The following is a 15,273-nucleotide window of genomic DNA, read 5'->3' on the forward strand; positions in this document are numbered from 1 at the left end:
TCAAGATCAGCTTGATTACTGATACAGTTACCAGCTCGCGGGTTTGGTGGGCTAGAACATGAGCGGGCGAACTATTGATCTTTGTTTTCTTTTTCTTGTTGTTCTCTATGCGGTCGAATGGGAGGCATTCCGTAACTCTCTTTTCATTTGCTGCCTGGGCAGCTTAGTTTTCCTACATATTACCAGGGGCGGGGATAGGGGAGGGAGGGGGTCCAACAGGGCGGCGGCCAGAGAGAGACAGAGGAAGTGCTCCGCCCCAAGCATCTTGTCGTGTTCTCCCGTAGCTTAATGCAACGCGGCACGGGTCGTCTGGCGTTAGGATGTATCTCAAGTCATTTGTTTTCTTTGATGGTCCTACTGGTGAGGAAGAGTCGTAGAGGCCAGGCATGACATTGTCGCCATCCTCTGACTCCCTGGTGGCAACAATGATGGGATGAGATGTGAGATCTTGGCGAGAATAGAGGAGCGACTGCCTCAAAAGAAAAGGGCTGGCCTAGGACATCACTCTCGAGATACGAAACTTCTCACGGAAAATTATTTGGGCACATATATCTGTACATGCGTGACGAGGGGCTGTGCCGCGTCGACAGGGACGTACGTACGTGGGCCAAGACATGATTGTTTGCCTCTTGGTCTGCATATGCAATAATCTCTCTGCACGCCCTCGTCTGCTAATGAGCCTGACCGATAAAAGGGAGAATAGGAGGATGCTGTCTAGTTTGTTGGTTGCTCATTCTGAGGTAGTGACTCTGATTCGAGTGACGAGAACCCTGTGAGAGAAATGAAATGAACGTGGGATTGGTGCAGAGAGGGATTCTTGGGTGGTATAACCAACCACTTTTCCCTCGAAGGCTGGACCAAGTTTGCAAGGGATGCGGAGCGACAGGAAGTAGGTAGGTAGGGCAAGGAGGATCTTTCGGAGATGCAATCAGAGATAACGGGAGCAGAGTTGCAACGATACAAAGGTGCGATCGATTGGATTGGTGAGAGCGTCGCTCTGCATCACTTGAAACCTCCCTGTATTTTGATTCGAAAGAGACAATGGCCATCAATAATCCACGTGGGTCATTCCAGGAAAACGAGCTGTGGTTACAGCAGGTCGCAGTAATAAACTTGTCGTCGCAGTCGCCTAAATTTCCATCGGTATGCAGCCAAAAATCGAAGGCTCACTCTAATTGATTTATCCGTTGTGTGTGGCCGCTCTCGTTGCAGCACTTTGCGTATACGAATGTATATTTGACTGTGACAATGGACAAATTTGAACTTCTAAGGGGCACTCGAGATGCAGCGACTGCCAAGGTGATGGTATTTCAGGCAGGTTCATAGAATTGGTAGAAGGTTTCGTTGCTGATGTATCTGCGCCTACAAGAAGGGGTAAAGCTGGGCAGCGACGTGTTTCTCGGCAGGTATTCCCCCCCCGGCGATGGGAGATCATCTGGCTACCTATCCAACCACTCGTTGTGCCTCACAGCGCATAAGGCGTAGGCTCGTGGTAAAGATGAGGTATTCAAAACAGCCTAGAATCTGGCATTAGGTCGGCTAGGTACGGTGTCAGTCACTTGGAGGCATTTTGGGAAATCTCTTAGAACATTAGAGTTGACTTCATGTCTCCTGAAGTGACGTGTTATTTGTTTGTTTGGTTCGTTTTTTAATGAGTTCATCAGCCCATGATCGCTCAAAGACTTCTGTTGGCTGTTAAAGGATGAAGCAACAAGATCCCTTTCCCATTTCCTGGGATCCTAGACCATGGGCCATGACGGACTAAGCACTCAAGCGGATCGATGCTGACAAAAGAAGATGTCAGATTCACGGCCCAGAGATCCCCAGTTCGCGACTAAACAACCACGTTGTATCGGGGCGATCTTGGGCAGCTGTGAGGAGCCAGTCGCTTCACGAGATGGCATCGTGGAGGACCACTTTTGACTCCCTGGTTCATTGTGGAACTTCTCCTTTTAGCACTGCTATACCAAATCCAGGTCGCCTTCAATCGCCTGACGGGGCCAGTATGCTGGGGGAGGTGGAATGTTGTGTAGCTGTGGTCCTCGTCCCTGTTGATCTTGGTTGAACCTTATCCAGGAGGCCCTCTGCCTAAGCCCTCCGGCGCTGCGTGGCTGGCGGACGAAGCTATAATGAGGGACATGGGACCCTGGCACTTGTCCTGGTGCAATTGCATAGCGTACGAAGTCGTGGATGAGACGTTTTACTCAAAATTCTACGGCCGAGGCGAATAGCATACGTATCTGAGGCCTGATATCTATACCCCTTGCTTTCTGGTGTTAAAGTTTTCAAGGGATCTCTATCCTTGTTTCTGACCACGTTACGGGGAGCTCGGTGAAGATCCGAGGGTGACATCGATTGCATCGATTTTCTACTAGGCCTTCTTCGAAATCTGTGTTAGTGGACGATGAAACCGCATGTCCCATCACGTCACCTGATGCATGCAGAAGCATCATGAACTGTCCTTGTCCAACCATTACATCCCGCTTTGCTGCACGAATGGGTCGACTGGCACTGTTCCGTGAAGTCCGTGATGGATGATGCCAGTGGCCTTACGGTAAACTGGATCCTTTTCATCTCAATTACTCAGTTTTCCGCAAGAAATCAAGACCAAAACAATGAATAGAGAGGTCGAGTTTCTTTTCCGAACGCGCCGGGGTGACGTGGGTGTCTCGGATGGACGCTTGGGCAGCAAGTCACTGGATGATGAATAAAGACATTTCTCATGCGTGACTGCTTGTGTAAATGCGATAGCCGATGTGTGAAATCGGAAACCTGGGGTTGTGACACCCCGAAGCCAGCGCAACTCGCTTGTACGATACTTGTTTATGAGCATTGAATCACTTGGTTTCCTCGGCGTCTTTGGGTTTTTATCTTCGGAGATAGGTATAATCCCTCGGATGACACTATCATGGTCATATTATATCTTGCTTGGCAAGACGTTTGACCCATACGCACAAGAGCATCTGGGTATGGGCCCTTATAGCTCAGAAGATTGCCAACGACGCATGGAGAAAAAAAAATGTCTGCTATCGGCCCACCAAAGGCGAAGGTACCTCCCCATGCAAGCGTCACCGCTCACGGTGAGAGGCGTAAGTGAGGGTGGTCAGGTATCACCCAAGGCTTCGTAAGGGCCGCCAAGGACAGTGGCTCGGGTGGTTTGGGTGGGTACATGGCCGAAGCAAACTGGCGATCAGCACGCAGGCGGCGGGCGGGACAGCCCGCGAAATTAGTATTCTAGTTGCCGATGGTGAATGAGAAGCAGTGATTCTGGCTCATCATCTCGTGTAAGCAAGTAGCAGTGTACTTTGATTTCCACATAGGGCAGTTTTTGAGCACTGTCGTATACTAGCCTTCGGAGCCGGAAGTGGCTGGATGGGTGAAGATGAAATAAAATGCTCCCAGGGATGATGTTTTCAATATACAAGCCCCCTGGAGGACGGGCTTTTGGCAAGCAAGCCGCGGTGACGAGCGCTTTCGTGAAGACGCCCGAGAATAGGCTCGGAGGGCGTGGAGCTGGTCCTGTCAGGCGGATGTAACGGTCTCTGCCAAGGGTCATCAACATCCTGAAATGGGTCCGGACTTGAGCGAACTGATTATTTCTGGGTCTAGACTTTTCATTCGTGTGCGTAGAGCCAAAGGAAAAACCGATATAACCTAGCAGCGTGGTCGATCAACTAATGTGGATATTCTCGAAACGTCCAACGAGCTCTACACCAGCGGTTCAGCCAGCAATGCCAGAGCTTGCATCAAACACTGTGTAGAGTTCGAAACAGTGATCATATGGCGTTGGAGTCTACAATGTTGCATGCCCTCGATCACCTTGACACGTCTGTTCCCTCTACATTCTGCGTGGCGTACTGCTGTGTTAGTGGTCCATTTGCGTATAAATGGATCACAACGTCATGACATAACGTCACTGCAATACAGCGTCGATGTTGCACAGATTCGGCGATGCTCATTAATTCATGCCAACGATCTTGCAAGCACCCCTGTACGGCTTTCGCATGCAGTGTGTGGTCAAACAACAGATGCTCAACAACATAAGAAAAAGGGCCAGTTGCCAGGTGAAGAATTTCTGGTGAATCGAACTCCGTAGTGTGTGCAGATCAGCAAGGCTGGAGAGCTAGCCTGGCATTCAGATTGCTCGGCGGTTAGTGACCCTGGTCGTTTTGGAGGATAAAATGGTAGGGATCATCAAATAGTGTAAAGCCAAATCTATGGCAGGCCTTCTAGGCCTGATCGCCATGGAAAATCCATTTGAGATTTTTTTTCCCTTTAGCCCCTTCCCTCCTTCGTTGTCTTGTGTCTGCCCAAATGAGATGATCACAGGCCTCAGCGCTAGAGAATTTAGAGTTGCCTGGGGTTGAATGGCACTCTGCAAACAAGCAGCAGTGAAACGCTTCCGGTACAGGGATAGCCTCGGGTAGTGGAGGATGGTGTAGGATGGCATTTGAAGATGGTAAGTATATTGCAGCTTGGAAAGCGAGATGCCAGGGGTGTGCATAGGCCCAAGAAGGAATGGGCTCAGCCAGCGCTGCAAGGGCGAAAAGCCATGAGGGAGAGCGTGTGCACATGGTTTGATAATGATGACAAAGAAGTCGAAACGAAGCTCGGTTGCAGGCATCAATCAATGTAGGTAATGTACATAGTAGTAGTATTGGTGGTGGTGGTGGTGGGTGTGAATTTGGAAGAGGGTGCCCTTGCTTGTCTGTATGGATGTCGTCCCGCAACCAAAATTCAAAGGCGGGCCGTTGGGAAAAACCGCCGACGCCCACGGACGAATCAGAGTCGTTGGATGAGATTGGACAGGGTTGGTCAATGTCCAGCTCAGGCCATGATACGTTGGACAAAGGGTCTTCAAGCCAAAGTGATGGTACACACATGTTTAGCCGGCCCAAGGACTGTGGTAGCTGCTTGTAGTAGAGTGGTAACCATGGAATAGGCGCGAGTTCTGTATGTGATTTGTGACTATGTTGGATTTGGGGTCATGTGAGACAATTCCGAATCGGTTCTGGTTGTTCAACGTGGCTAATTGTGAGATGGGGGAAAAGGCGAAGCTTTGATTATGTTGGCACAGGAGGAAATCGAGTTTCAATCCTTGAATGAGCATTCTCAAGTACATGGATTACGTAGGTAGGTACCCAAGAGTGTGAGAGAGCCTCGTTCTTTCCAGTTCAATGTTTGCAAGCATTTATCTACCATGCCTGCCTGGCAGGTACCTTCCTACCTACCTGGCTTGGGCGTGCATACACGGGCGATCACGGGTGTTCTGGTTCTCCAGCTGCTACATACTACTACTACTACTAGGTGGAAATGTACGTGAGAGATATTATTATCTCCATTGCTTGAATAGCTCTACGTATAATGTCTTATCTTTCATCATGGGACATGAGCATAACACAAGATCCGATCGTGCAAGGTGACAAATTGACATGTTGCGAGCTCGGGAAGAGGGACAACCGAATCAATCTGAATGCACATGCACACACCAGGTAGGAGTTGCAACATAGTTGAGCAGGTCTACCGTAAAAGTTGGGACGAGGGTGCCATAAAAGCATTAGGCCGAGAAGAAAGAGGCTCCGACAAGCTCAAAATGGAGACCCCGGACATTGCCAAGCTGCAGAAACGGCAGTAAACATGCATACATATATATATCCTAGGGCTCAAGAGTTGTGAGACTGCAATAATCAGTGCTCATACCTGCCTGCATTATCTATGTACACTTGATTTTACAATTACATAGTAATCTGTTGCTATGTAGTGCTCTTAACGACTATAGTATGTAGTCGACCGCTCGCCATTTCATCTGAATTGGGCTGATGATGCTCATATTAAATCAGTGGGCTTCATGCTATTGCCATGTACCGAGGTAGGCACACAAAACACGTCTGCTGCAGGAAAGTCTCGAAAAGCATATTCTCGTGCCAACAGCTGAATAAAGGAGCGCATTCTAGTGTACATACTGATTAGAATTGTTCCGTTAGGTATGGTATTATTACTGAAACCCTCCTCCGAGATGTCAAGAGAAGCAAGAGTAGTAGTCGGATGGCAGTGGGCAAAAAAAAGTAATACTGTAGCAGACCCATTCATTCCCCACACACTCATCGGGGCACGTCACCCACTTCCAGGTTCAAGTCGCAGATATTCATCGGGTCCCCCACTTGCTAGGTGAAAGAAGAAAAAAAAAAGAAAGGGACTCTCAGATCGCATCAGTGTCAATCAGTTTCCACCCAGGCTGGACAGCACATTACCTACCTATACCACTGCACTACCTATCTAGGTAGGTACATGTCATGGCAATATATCGCTCGACTATAACTCACAGCCCCAACACGAGCAAGGCAAGATGAAGATCATCTCCCTCTGAGGACGTACATACACTGCCCTGCACGGCCATTACCGACTCGTGCTTGATGCCTAAGGGGCGGGAGGAGGAACCCTCCGCACAGTAATAACAACACCACCACCAAGAACAAGCTCGACTGGATTGTCATGTAGGTTAGGTAGGCTTGGTAGGTTGGTCATCGGTGCCATATTCGAACAATTGGCATTCTTGTCGATCACGATGCGGCGTCATGCCACTAAACAAACTTGGACGCCCACCGCCTGCTTCTCGACTGGCAGAAGGGGGACATAGGGTACTGTGTATGTAGGTATGTATGCAAAGAAAACCACCCACACGGACTGACCTACATAGCCAGTACGGGGCTCCTCCCGCAAGCCAATGTCCAATGAGGGCGCAATATAGGCGGGCATTGCATTTTACAAGATGCAGGTCAGCGTACTGTGCGCTCTCTCGTACTGCATGGCAAGGGGCGCTAGAACCCGTCTCGTCGAATCTTGTCGCTTTAGTGCCACATGCTTGTTCGCTGGTGTTGGACCTCTTGGGTGGTGTGAATGTAGGTGGGTAGCGTTGTATAATGTAGCTGCACGCAGTAATAGATAGTGTACTGGCCGACCCTGGCTGGGAATACCTGCATGGCATGGCGCGCTGGGCGGGCCAGTGGCGTGCAACCGCCTTTGTTGGTGCTGCTTCATGTCTGCTTACCTGCTGCCATCTGCAATATTGCTTCTTTACACTACAGTTCGATTGCCTCTCACACACTCTTTCTGGTCAGAATCTGAGTCCCCGGACCCTGGGGCAATCTGCACCTTCAAGCCCACACTGCATGTTGCAGTGATCACAGAGACTACATACCATATGAGTAAAAAGTCGGGTTCGGAACGCTTTGGATAAATTGCCAGATCAAGATGTTGTAAATAAGGATAATACAAATTGGATGCCTCCCATTCCAAGGCAGACGATGGAATTAGGTTGCTTCTAGAGTCCAGACTGCCTTTTCCCTCCGATAATATCTGGGCAAAAAAGAAAGAAAAGAAAAAAACGTTGGCGGTTGGGTAGTTTGTCGTTTCTTGCTCCGCACTTCTCAATTCACATCATGGAATATACCAAATTCACTTCACTGGCTCTACACAGGGCGGGGAACTTCATGTGTACACTATTTCACGAGAGTGCCCATAGGATGCGTCCCTTCTGCCACGGCCCCCACATTGGCCCCGTTGACGAACTGTATCCAGGTTGCGGATATCTCAAGCCCCGACGTTCTTTCTTGGAGTTTTCGCTTGACAAGCACTTGAGTAGAGCAGATTTACATCATTGGTGATCGAATGCGCAGTTTCCTGACAAAGAGGCAAAATCCAGATATACTTTTCACTAACGAGACTCCACCCAAAAGCACGTTGCAATAATCAATGCATAGAAGCCAGTAACAAAGGTCTTTTTTTTTTCTTTTTTTTTTTCCTCCTCCGTTTCCTTCCAGCGTTGGTCCCTTCCCCCACCTGCGCCCGGATCCGGGCTGGCCATCCAGTTGACCAACCGCCGCCGCTTGTACCTTCTCATCGCAATGGGTACTTCTGTAGACTAGCAACACCTGGGGAACGGCATCGAAGACACGCGCCTTGCGCTCTCGATTTTTGACCCTGCGAGGCGGGTGGGAGAAGAGTCACAGGATCGCTTCCGGCATTATACCGAATATCTCAAAAGAACGCCGTGCATATTATGTCTGCGCCCTGTTTATGGTATATTGCCAAAAGCTCTTGACATTGCATTCTTCGCCAGCCAGCCTATTTGATAACTTCATTCTCGGCGACATGTTCACCGCCAGCGCTCAATTGGGACTCGGATTCTAATGGCTTGTACCATCCTTAATTTTTTTTTTTTTTTTTTTTTTTTTTTTTTTGGTTGTGTAGATTCAATTTGCCTAGTATCCAGCATGTCTACAGTATGGCATTCGGTCATTTTTCGCCATCTGTACGAAGTAATGTAGGGTTGTTACCCATAAACCAGTGCTTACATGCTACCTAGTATCTACCGTTATGCAGTCCCGTAACCTCGGTTCAAAGTATGAATGCCGCGCCCTGATTCGCTAAACTTGTATACATGCTCTTTCGCCGTCCTATGCTCGTGCTCCTGACTCGTTGGCAGCAATGTCTTGTCTTGTAAGGCCTTGAAAAGCTCTGAGACATGGGCACGCAGTTTTCGAGGCACTGGATCGTGCTTTGCCTGTGTCTCTACTTCTTCTTCTTCTTGTCTCTCGAGAAAAGAGTATTTGCTAATAAATCTCCCAATTAACGCATTTATTCCGTCTTGGGAGGTACCCATCTAGACTCGCTCCAACTTCCCAGGTGTGGCCTGGTTCACACTATAGCCGCTTACTCCAGCCACTTAAGCAAAGCAGAGGCCAGTACCTACTTAACGTTTCGATGCTGATTCGCGACATGTAACCACATGTATCCATGCGGGATAAAATACATTACCTGGCATTATTGTTGTAGTAGCATTACATAGTATCAAGTAAGGATCAGGAGGTCAGACGGTCGGTCAATCAGTCAGTGATGAGTGATGTTAGGGCAATAATTACAATGATAATAGTACAATGTACTAACCTTAGTCTGTCCGTCTTGGAGTGCTCGTTTTCCCTGCTGTTGATTTCCCCACATCTTTCTCTTTTTTTTTTCTCCTTCGCCGAGCTCCAGTCCAGCAACCCTACCGTCCCTACCGGCCTAATCCTCGTCGTGGTTGCTTGCTGCTCGACTCGACTGCGTGGCGTCCCCGCCATATGTCGGATGTCCACGACAGACACCCTGAGCCCATGTCCATGTTCCATGTCTGTGCTGCCCCATGTACCCCCATGTTCGTTCCCCAAGCCTTGTTGGGCCCTCCCTATCTGTCTTGTCGCTTTCTACACTAAGGTATGTACACAGTAGTGGCTACCTACGTAGTACCTACGTACCAGCTTGAGCCAATCCGAGTAGCGGGCATCTGGCCATTGCAGAGCACCTTGGCACCGTGCTTGCAACTCAACTGCCCTGCTCTGTTCTGCTCTGCACTTCACTGCACAGCACCGCACCGCCGCCGCACAGCGCACATCAGAGCAACAGCATACATACATCCTACATTACTTACAGCTAGAAATCTTGAACCCTGAGGACATACCAAGACCCCAAAAAGCCCAGCCCAAACCTTGCCCCCTTGGAAGAGACGCCATCTTGTCCCCCGTCCGTCCTGTTGCTGCTGCCCATCTGAGCTGCCACGGCAGACCCTGGTCGCATTACCGCCCGCCGCCAATCTTGCTCTCTTCTCTCTAAGTTCTCCATGTGCCTTCTGTGGACACTCACCTTGCTTCTTGAACTCTAAACCCTCTCTTGTAGTGGTATTTCCTCGATCCTCTTGTCTATATACCCAAGATATCTTTTTTCCCCCTTCGACGGTCCGCCTTTCCTAGACACATTCATATGCCCACGAGACCACGAGAAAATACACCGCTAGCGCTTCTGGATCCTCTTTCCGGAAGGCCGAAGCTGCAGCTACGAAAGTCGGCCGCGCGGGGTCGTGGGAGGAACAGCTCTGCTGTGATCCCAAACATAGATAGTAGCATCGACACATTTTGACAAGGCAAAATTCGAAGCAGAGAAGAAAAAAGAGGGGGAAAGACGAACAAGAAAAGAGAGAAAGAAAGAAAACAAGTTCTCGTCACCACCTAGAACAGTTTGTCGCGAATGCTCCCATCGTCTGCCAGCTTGCGCAAACCTTCGCCGCTGGTAGCTGCTGCACCCCAACACGCAGTAGCCCCGGGCTGAGCAATGTCCACCGATCAAATACGCCTTCAGCATCAGTCTTATCCAGATACCTCGCGTTCCTTTCCAGAGTCGGCGATTCCTGTCGCCAACCCCGGCTCTGCCGACCTCAACGGCTTCGCATTTGGAGTAACTGAAAATGGTCTCGCAGATTCCACGCGACCGCAAAGTATGATGGAGGCTCCCGACTTTCCCGACTTTTCATTTCCATACCATGGGCTGTCCGAGGGCAGCCACATGATGGGTTTGGAGGATCATGGGCCCGCTGACCTATTTTCGAATACCGGGGCTGGTTCCATCTCGTCAATGGGCGACCGCCGAAATTCCGTGGCGTCCGGCTCCAATTTTGCAGTCAACGAACAAGCCGTCAAATCGCAACCCCAGGACGGATCCGAACAGGAAAGCCCAGGGAGCAACCAGCACGGTGTCAATTCACTCGAGGACAACATGTCGGATGAATTTGGCTTCTCCAACAACCTGCAAGGCGAGGGCCAGGACCATGGACACGCACGAGACTCGAAATCTGATGCTACGCCGGCGTGGAGTGAGCTTAAAACAAAGGCTGGCAAGGAGCGTAAACGACTTCCCCTGGCATGCATAGTGTGTCGGCGCAAGAAGATACGGTGTTCAGGCGAGAAACCGGCTTGCAAGCATTGCCTTCGGGCCCGCATTCCCTGCGTGTACAAGGTCACTACCCGAAAGGCTGCACCGCGCACGGATTATATGGCCATGCTGGACAAGCGACTCAAGCGAATGGAAGATCGCATCCTCAAGATGGTGCCAAAGTCGGAGCAAGACCCTTCGGCAGCAAACGTGGTGCGCGCCCAGGTAAAACCACAGCTTCCCAGCTCGGCAACCGCTAGTAAGCAGAGCGCCAAGAAGCGGGCTGCGGATGAGGCCTTTGGGGCTGATTTTGACAATTGGGCGCGGCAACCACCTAAAGCCAAGCCGACGGCAACGGCAACGACGGAGGATTCGAATAAACCAACATCGTTGCAAGTCCAAGAGCAGGAGGATGGAAAGCTCCTGGTTGAGGGCCGTGATGTCTTACCGACCAAGGAAATACAGGTACATCTGGCTGACATATTCTTTGAAAACATATACGGCCAAGCATATCATCTACTCCATAAACCGAGCTACATGCGAAAGTTAAAGTATGCCATCGCAGAAACAACTGGCTATTGAACTACTACTAACATATTACAGGACTGACGCTTTGCCGCCGGTACTGGTACTTTCCGTATGCGCTATTTCCGCACGCTTCTCAAACCATCCTGTATTCGCAGGCAAGCCGCATTTTCTCCGCGGCGAGGAGTGGGCTGTGGCTGCTCGCGAGATTGTCACGAGACGCTACGACTGGCCGAACATCACAATCTTGACATGTCTCCTGATCCTTGGGTTGCACGAATTTGGAACGTGCCAAGGAGGGAGGAGCTGGGCATTGGGCGGTATGGCCATAAGAATGGCATTTGCGTTGCAGCTTCACAAAGATCTGGAATATGACCCTACAGGCACTAACCCTGCGACTCAATTGAGCTTCATCGACAGGGAAATTCGACGGAGGACCATGTGGGCTTGCTTTTTGATGGATCGATTCAACTCTTCCGGCACAGATCGCCCCATGTTTATCAAGGAAGACACACTTCGAATCCAACTACCCATCAAGGAGAAATTGTTCCAGCTGGATATGCCAGGCCCGACAGAGGATCTTGATGGCAGTGTACCACATCCTGTGCCAAAAGATCAGGGTCAGCTTTCAAGTGCCAAAGACAACATGGGGGTTGCGGCTTACATGATTCGCTCCATTGCGCTTTGGGGCAAAATTATCAGCTTTCTCAATCAGGGCGGCAAAGAGGCCGACAAGCATCCAATGTGGGATTCCGAATCTCGGTACTCTGCACTTCTCAAGCAGGCCGAAGACTTTAGCCCCGGGCTCCCCGATGGACTCAAATACACATCCGAGAATCTCCATCTGCACGATACTGAAGGCATGGCCAACCAATTCCTCTTTCTGCATATTTCCATACAACAAAACATTCTCTTCATGAATCGCTTTGCAGTGTCCTCGCCATCGGGCTTGTCGCAGAGCGATGTGCCAAAAACCTTTGTCACAAAAGCCGGTGCCAAGGCGTTCGCGGCGGCAAATAAGATCTCTGAACTGTTGAGAGACTCGGACAGCTACCTCATAGCCGCCCCCTTTGTTGGCTACTGCGCCTTCCTCTCGAGTACAGTACACATCTTTGGCATATTCTCGGGCAATGCGGCAGTGGAGCAATCGTCCAAGAAGAATTTGGCTACCAATGTGAGATTTCTACAGAAGATGAAACGTCACTGGGGAATGTTTCACTTCATGTCAGAAAATCTGAGAGAGCAATATCGGTCCTGTGCAGACGCTGCCCAAAAGGGCTCTTTGCCCACGGACAAAGCTACTGCATCGCCCATCTTCCAGTATGGAGACTGGTTCGATCGTTATCCGCATGGGGTATCCCAATCCGACTTTCTGGATCCTGCAGGAAACAAGAAGAAAGAGACGGGAGATGATGCTGTCCTCGGGCAGAAGCCAGATGTATATACTGTTGAAGAGTTCTTTAATAAGCTGTCGCCACCACAGAGCCAAGAAGGTCGCGATCCAGCAAGCGGGCCGGCGCGGCCGTCAGCAGCAAAGCGACGCTCCTTTGCCGCCACTGTCAGTAAGAAAGGCAGCTTGGCTGCCCGGGGCGACAGTTCGCAACAGCTGGAGCCACTTTTGACTGATCTGCCATCCTCGATTCCAGAGCACGTACAGCAGCGAATCCAGGCTCAGCGGCAACAGTATGCAGCTCGCTTAAAGACGCAAACAAGCGACCCCAGCTCATTGCATCTTGAGTTGCCCCATGACAGGCGCAACTCTCAGCACTTTACGGGAGCCGCGGCACCCAACGCCGTCTATCATGCGATGTCTCCGATTAGCCCTGTGACACATGGCCTCGGGCACCCATTTGCTGGACATCATGCCGGTGCGCATCCCGGCAACCATCCTGGCTTTTACGGCCCCGATCTTGTTGCGCTGGGTCTGCCCAACAATACCGGGTTGCTGCCACAACTTGACCGGCAAATGGTTTTCAACGCTTACGGTGGGATGGATCCCACGGCAAATATTAGTGGTCCAGAGGGCATGACGGACTGGGATGAGTTGGCCAGCAGCAGCAGAATGAACGGCGGTGCCAGTGGTCCCAGCCGCGACGGGGTGAGCGATGGCTTACCAACCAATTTTACCCAGCCTTCGAGTGCCTGGTTCATGCCGTTCAATATGGAAGCACACGAGCTCGGCCAAGAAATGAGCAGCGCTGGCCTAGGCAGCATGGATAATTTTGGAGTTTTTAGTCCCGAAGGGATGAGCACGGCGGCTCCTGGGTCCGGCCTTGGAATGAGGAGGGGCTCGCACCGGTGAGGTCCGCCCAGGAGCCTTCTACCCTCTCGCACCATAGTGCGATCATCTACAAAAGGGGTCATTTTTCTTTGATTGGTATATATTGGGAAGGGGGGAATTTTCTGATCTGCTTGAATTATTTATCAGCAAGGCGTTGGATCAGGACATTCGTTATTCGCTAGACCGACATTCATCTCGTCTCAGCGACGATCGGGAGGGGCATGGTATTGCCATGTTTGTGAACGCCATGTACTTGTTGCGTTCATGTGTATAATGAGTTGGACACCATCTGCGACTTGGGTGCTTGGTGTATGTGTATAAACTCAAGAGGGAAAAGTTGCACATACACAGAAGTGCTCAAATATCCTGGAGCACATTGGGAAAAGTGGTATTTGGATATGAACCACTCGGGGCAGGCGTGTAAGGACCTTTTCCCCATGACAGAGGTCGGAACGGACGGAACGGGTGGATGGGCTTGGCTGTGGTGTCGGCCAATGTGAGACGTGATAAACTTGATCAATCAACGGAAACGAAACTAGCAACTTGAATAGAAGAATAAAACGCATTCAAGAATGAAATAAAGAAAGGATTGCAATGCGACTGCAATGAATTTTTTCATGTCTTTTGTGTGTACCGTGATGCCGTCTGCATGTGCCGAAGGGGTGGGCTCCAGGTTTTCTTACCGGCTGACATCGTACGACCTTGCGGGCCGGTCCGATGCGGAAGGAGCAAATAAGTGCAACAGTTTATATCTCGATCAGTATGGTAATAAATCAGATTGGGCTCAATCAGTGAAAGCATAGTCATTGATAAATGTAAAAAAGAAAGGGAAAAAAAAAGTGAATACAGGCGAAACTCCACATGTAAGAGGTGATCGTTGTGAGAGGTGGGCAGTGTTTATCCACTGGAAGAGGTGAGGGGATGGATGCCTTCTTTGCTGTGGAGAGAGTGTTTGGGAATGATGACATTGGTGTTGCTACTCTCAACTTGTGTTCTCTCTGATCTGACGAGAGGATGGTTTGCGTAGAGACCCAAGGTTCGAATCAAGGAACTACCAAGGGTCATCGGTGCTTTTCAACGCTTATACAAGCGACGACTTTGTAATTGATCGACGATAGAAGATAGCAAAAAGGAGAATTGTAGTTGGAGTTGATGCAATACGCTCATTCAAGGTCAATAGAAATAGTACTACTACTCATCTTGTCTGTCAAATTTGGATGTTGCAGTTCCAACATAGCAAAGACCAAGAATGAATGGATTGAAACCATCCGCTGATAACAGAACTGAGACCACAGACAAGTTGGCTGGATGTATCACACCGTCTCCCGCCTCGTCTTTCTCTAATGAATGTACCGAGGGTGGATATTCTTCTCAAGATTCGTCGTCGCTCTTGTTCAAACGAGCAGGCAGCAATTCCACATGAAACACCACCATTCACTGGTCAATAGGTTGCTGAAAATTTCATCATGGACGAAAATTGGAGAACAGTGTCTTGTTCCCTGTTCCTTTCCATTGGTTCATCGAATATTTTCGATTGTACCCTTTATTCAAAAGTCCGAAGTTTTCGTTGTTTTCGTCCTTGGCGAAAACTTCCTGCCTCGCCGCCACTTTCATTCCATCCGGCGCCTTCTTAATCTTTCTCAGCTCACCATCTCAACCGAACCGATACCCGACTACACTCCAAGTCAGTCGCGAGGGCCCAAGAGCAGGCGAAATAAGCAGACAAC

The 15,273-nt window shown here is 49.9% G+C and overlaps 1 protein-coding gene across 1 annotated transcript; it reads left to right on the forward strand.

Moving 5' to 3' along the window:
• Positions 1-10,143: 10,143 nt before the first annotated feature.
• Positions 10,144-13,567, forward strand: PFICI_08013 (uncharacterized protein; the record flags this gene model as incomplete). Its single annotated transcript, XM_007836594.1, has 2 exons — positions 10,144-11,291; positions 11,344-13,567. The coding sequence occupies 2 exons, from the start codon at positions 10,144-10,146 to the stop codon at positions 13,565-13,567; spliced, it is 3,372 nt and encodes a 1,123-aa protein (XP_007834785.1).
• Positions 13,568-15,273: the final 1,706 nt, after the last annotated feature.

The sequence above is a fragment of the Pestalotiopsis fici genome, assembly GCF_000516985.1.
Source record: "Pestalotiopsis fici W106-1 unplaced genomic scaffold PFICI_Scf_5, whole genome shotgun sequence".
Classification (NCBI taxonomy): Eukaryota; Fungi; Ascomycota; class Sordariomycetes; order Amphisphaeriales; family Sporocadaceae; genus Pestalotiopsis; species Pestalotiopsis fici.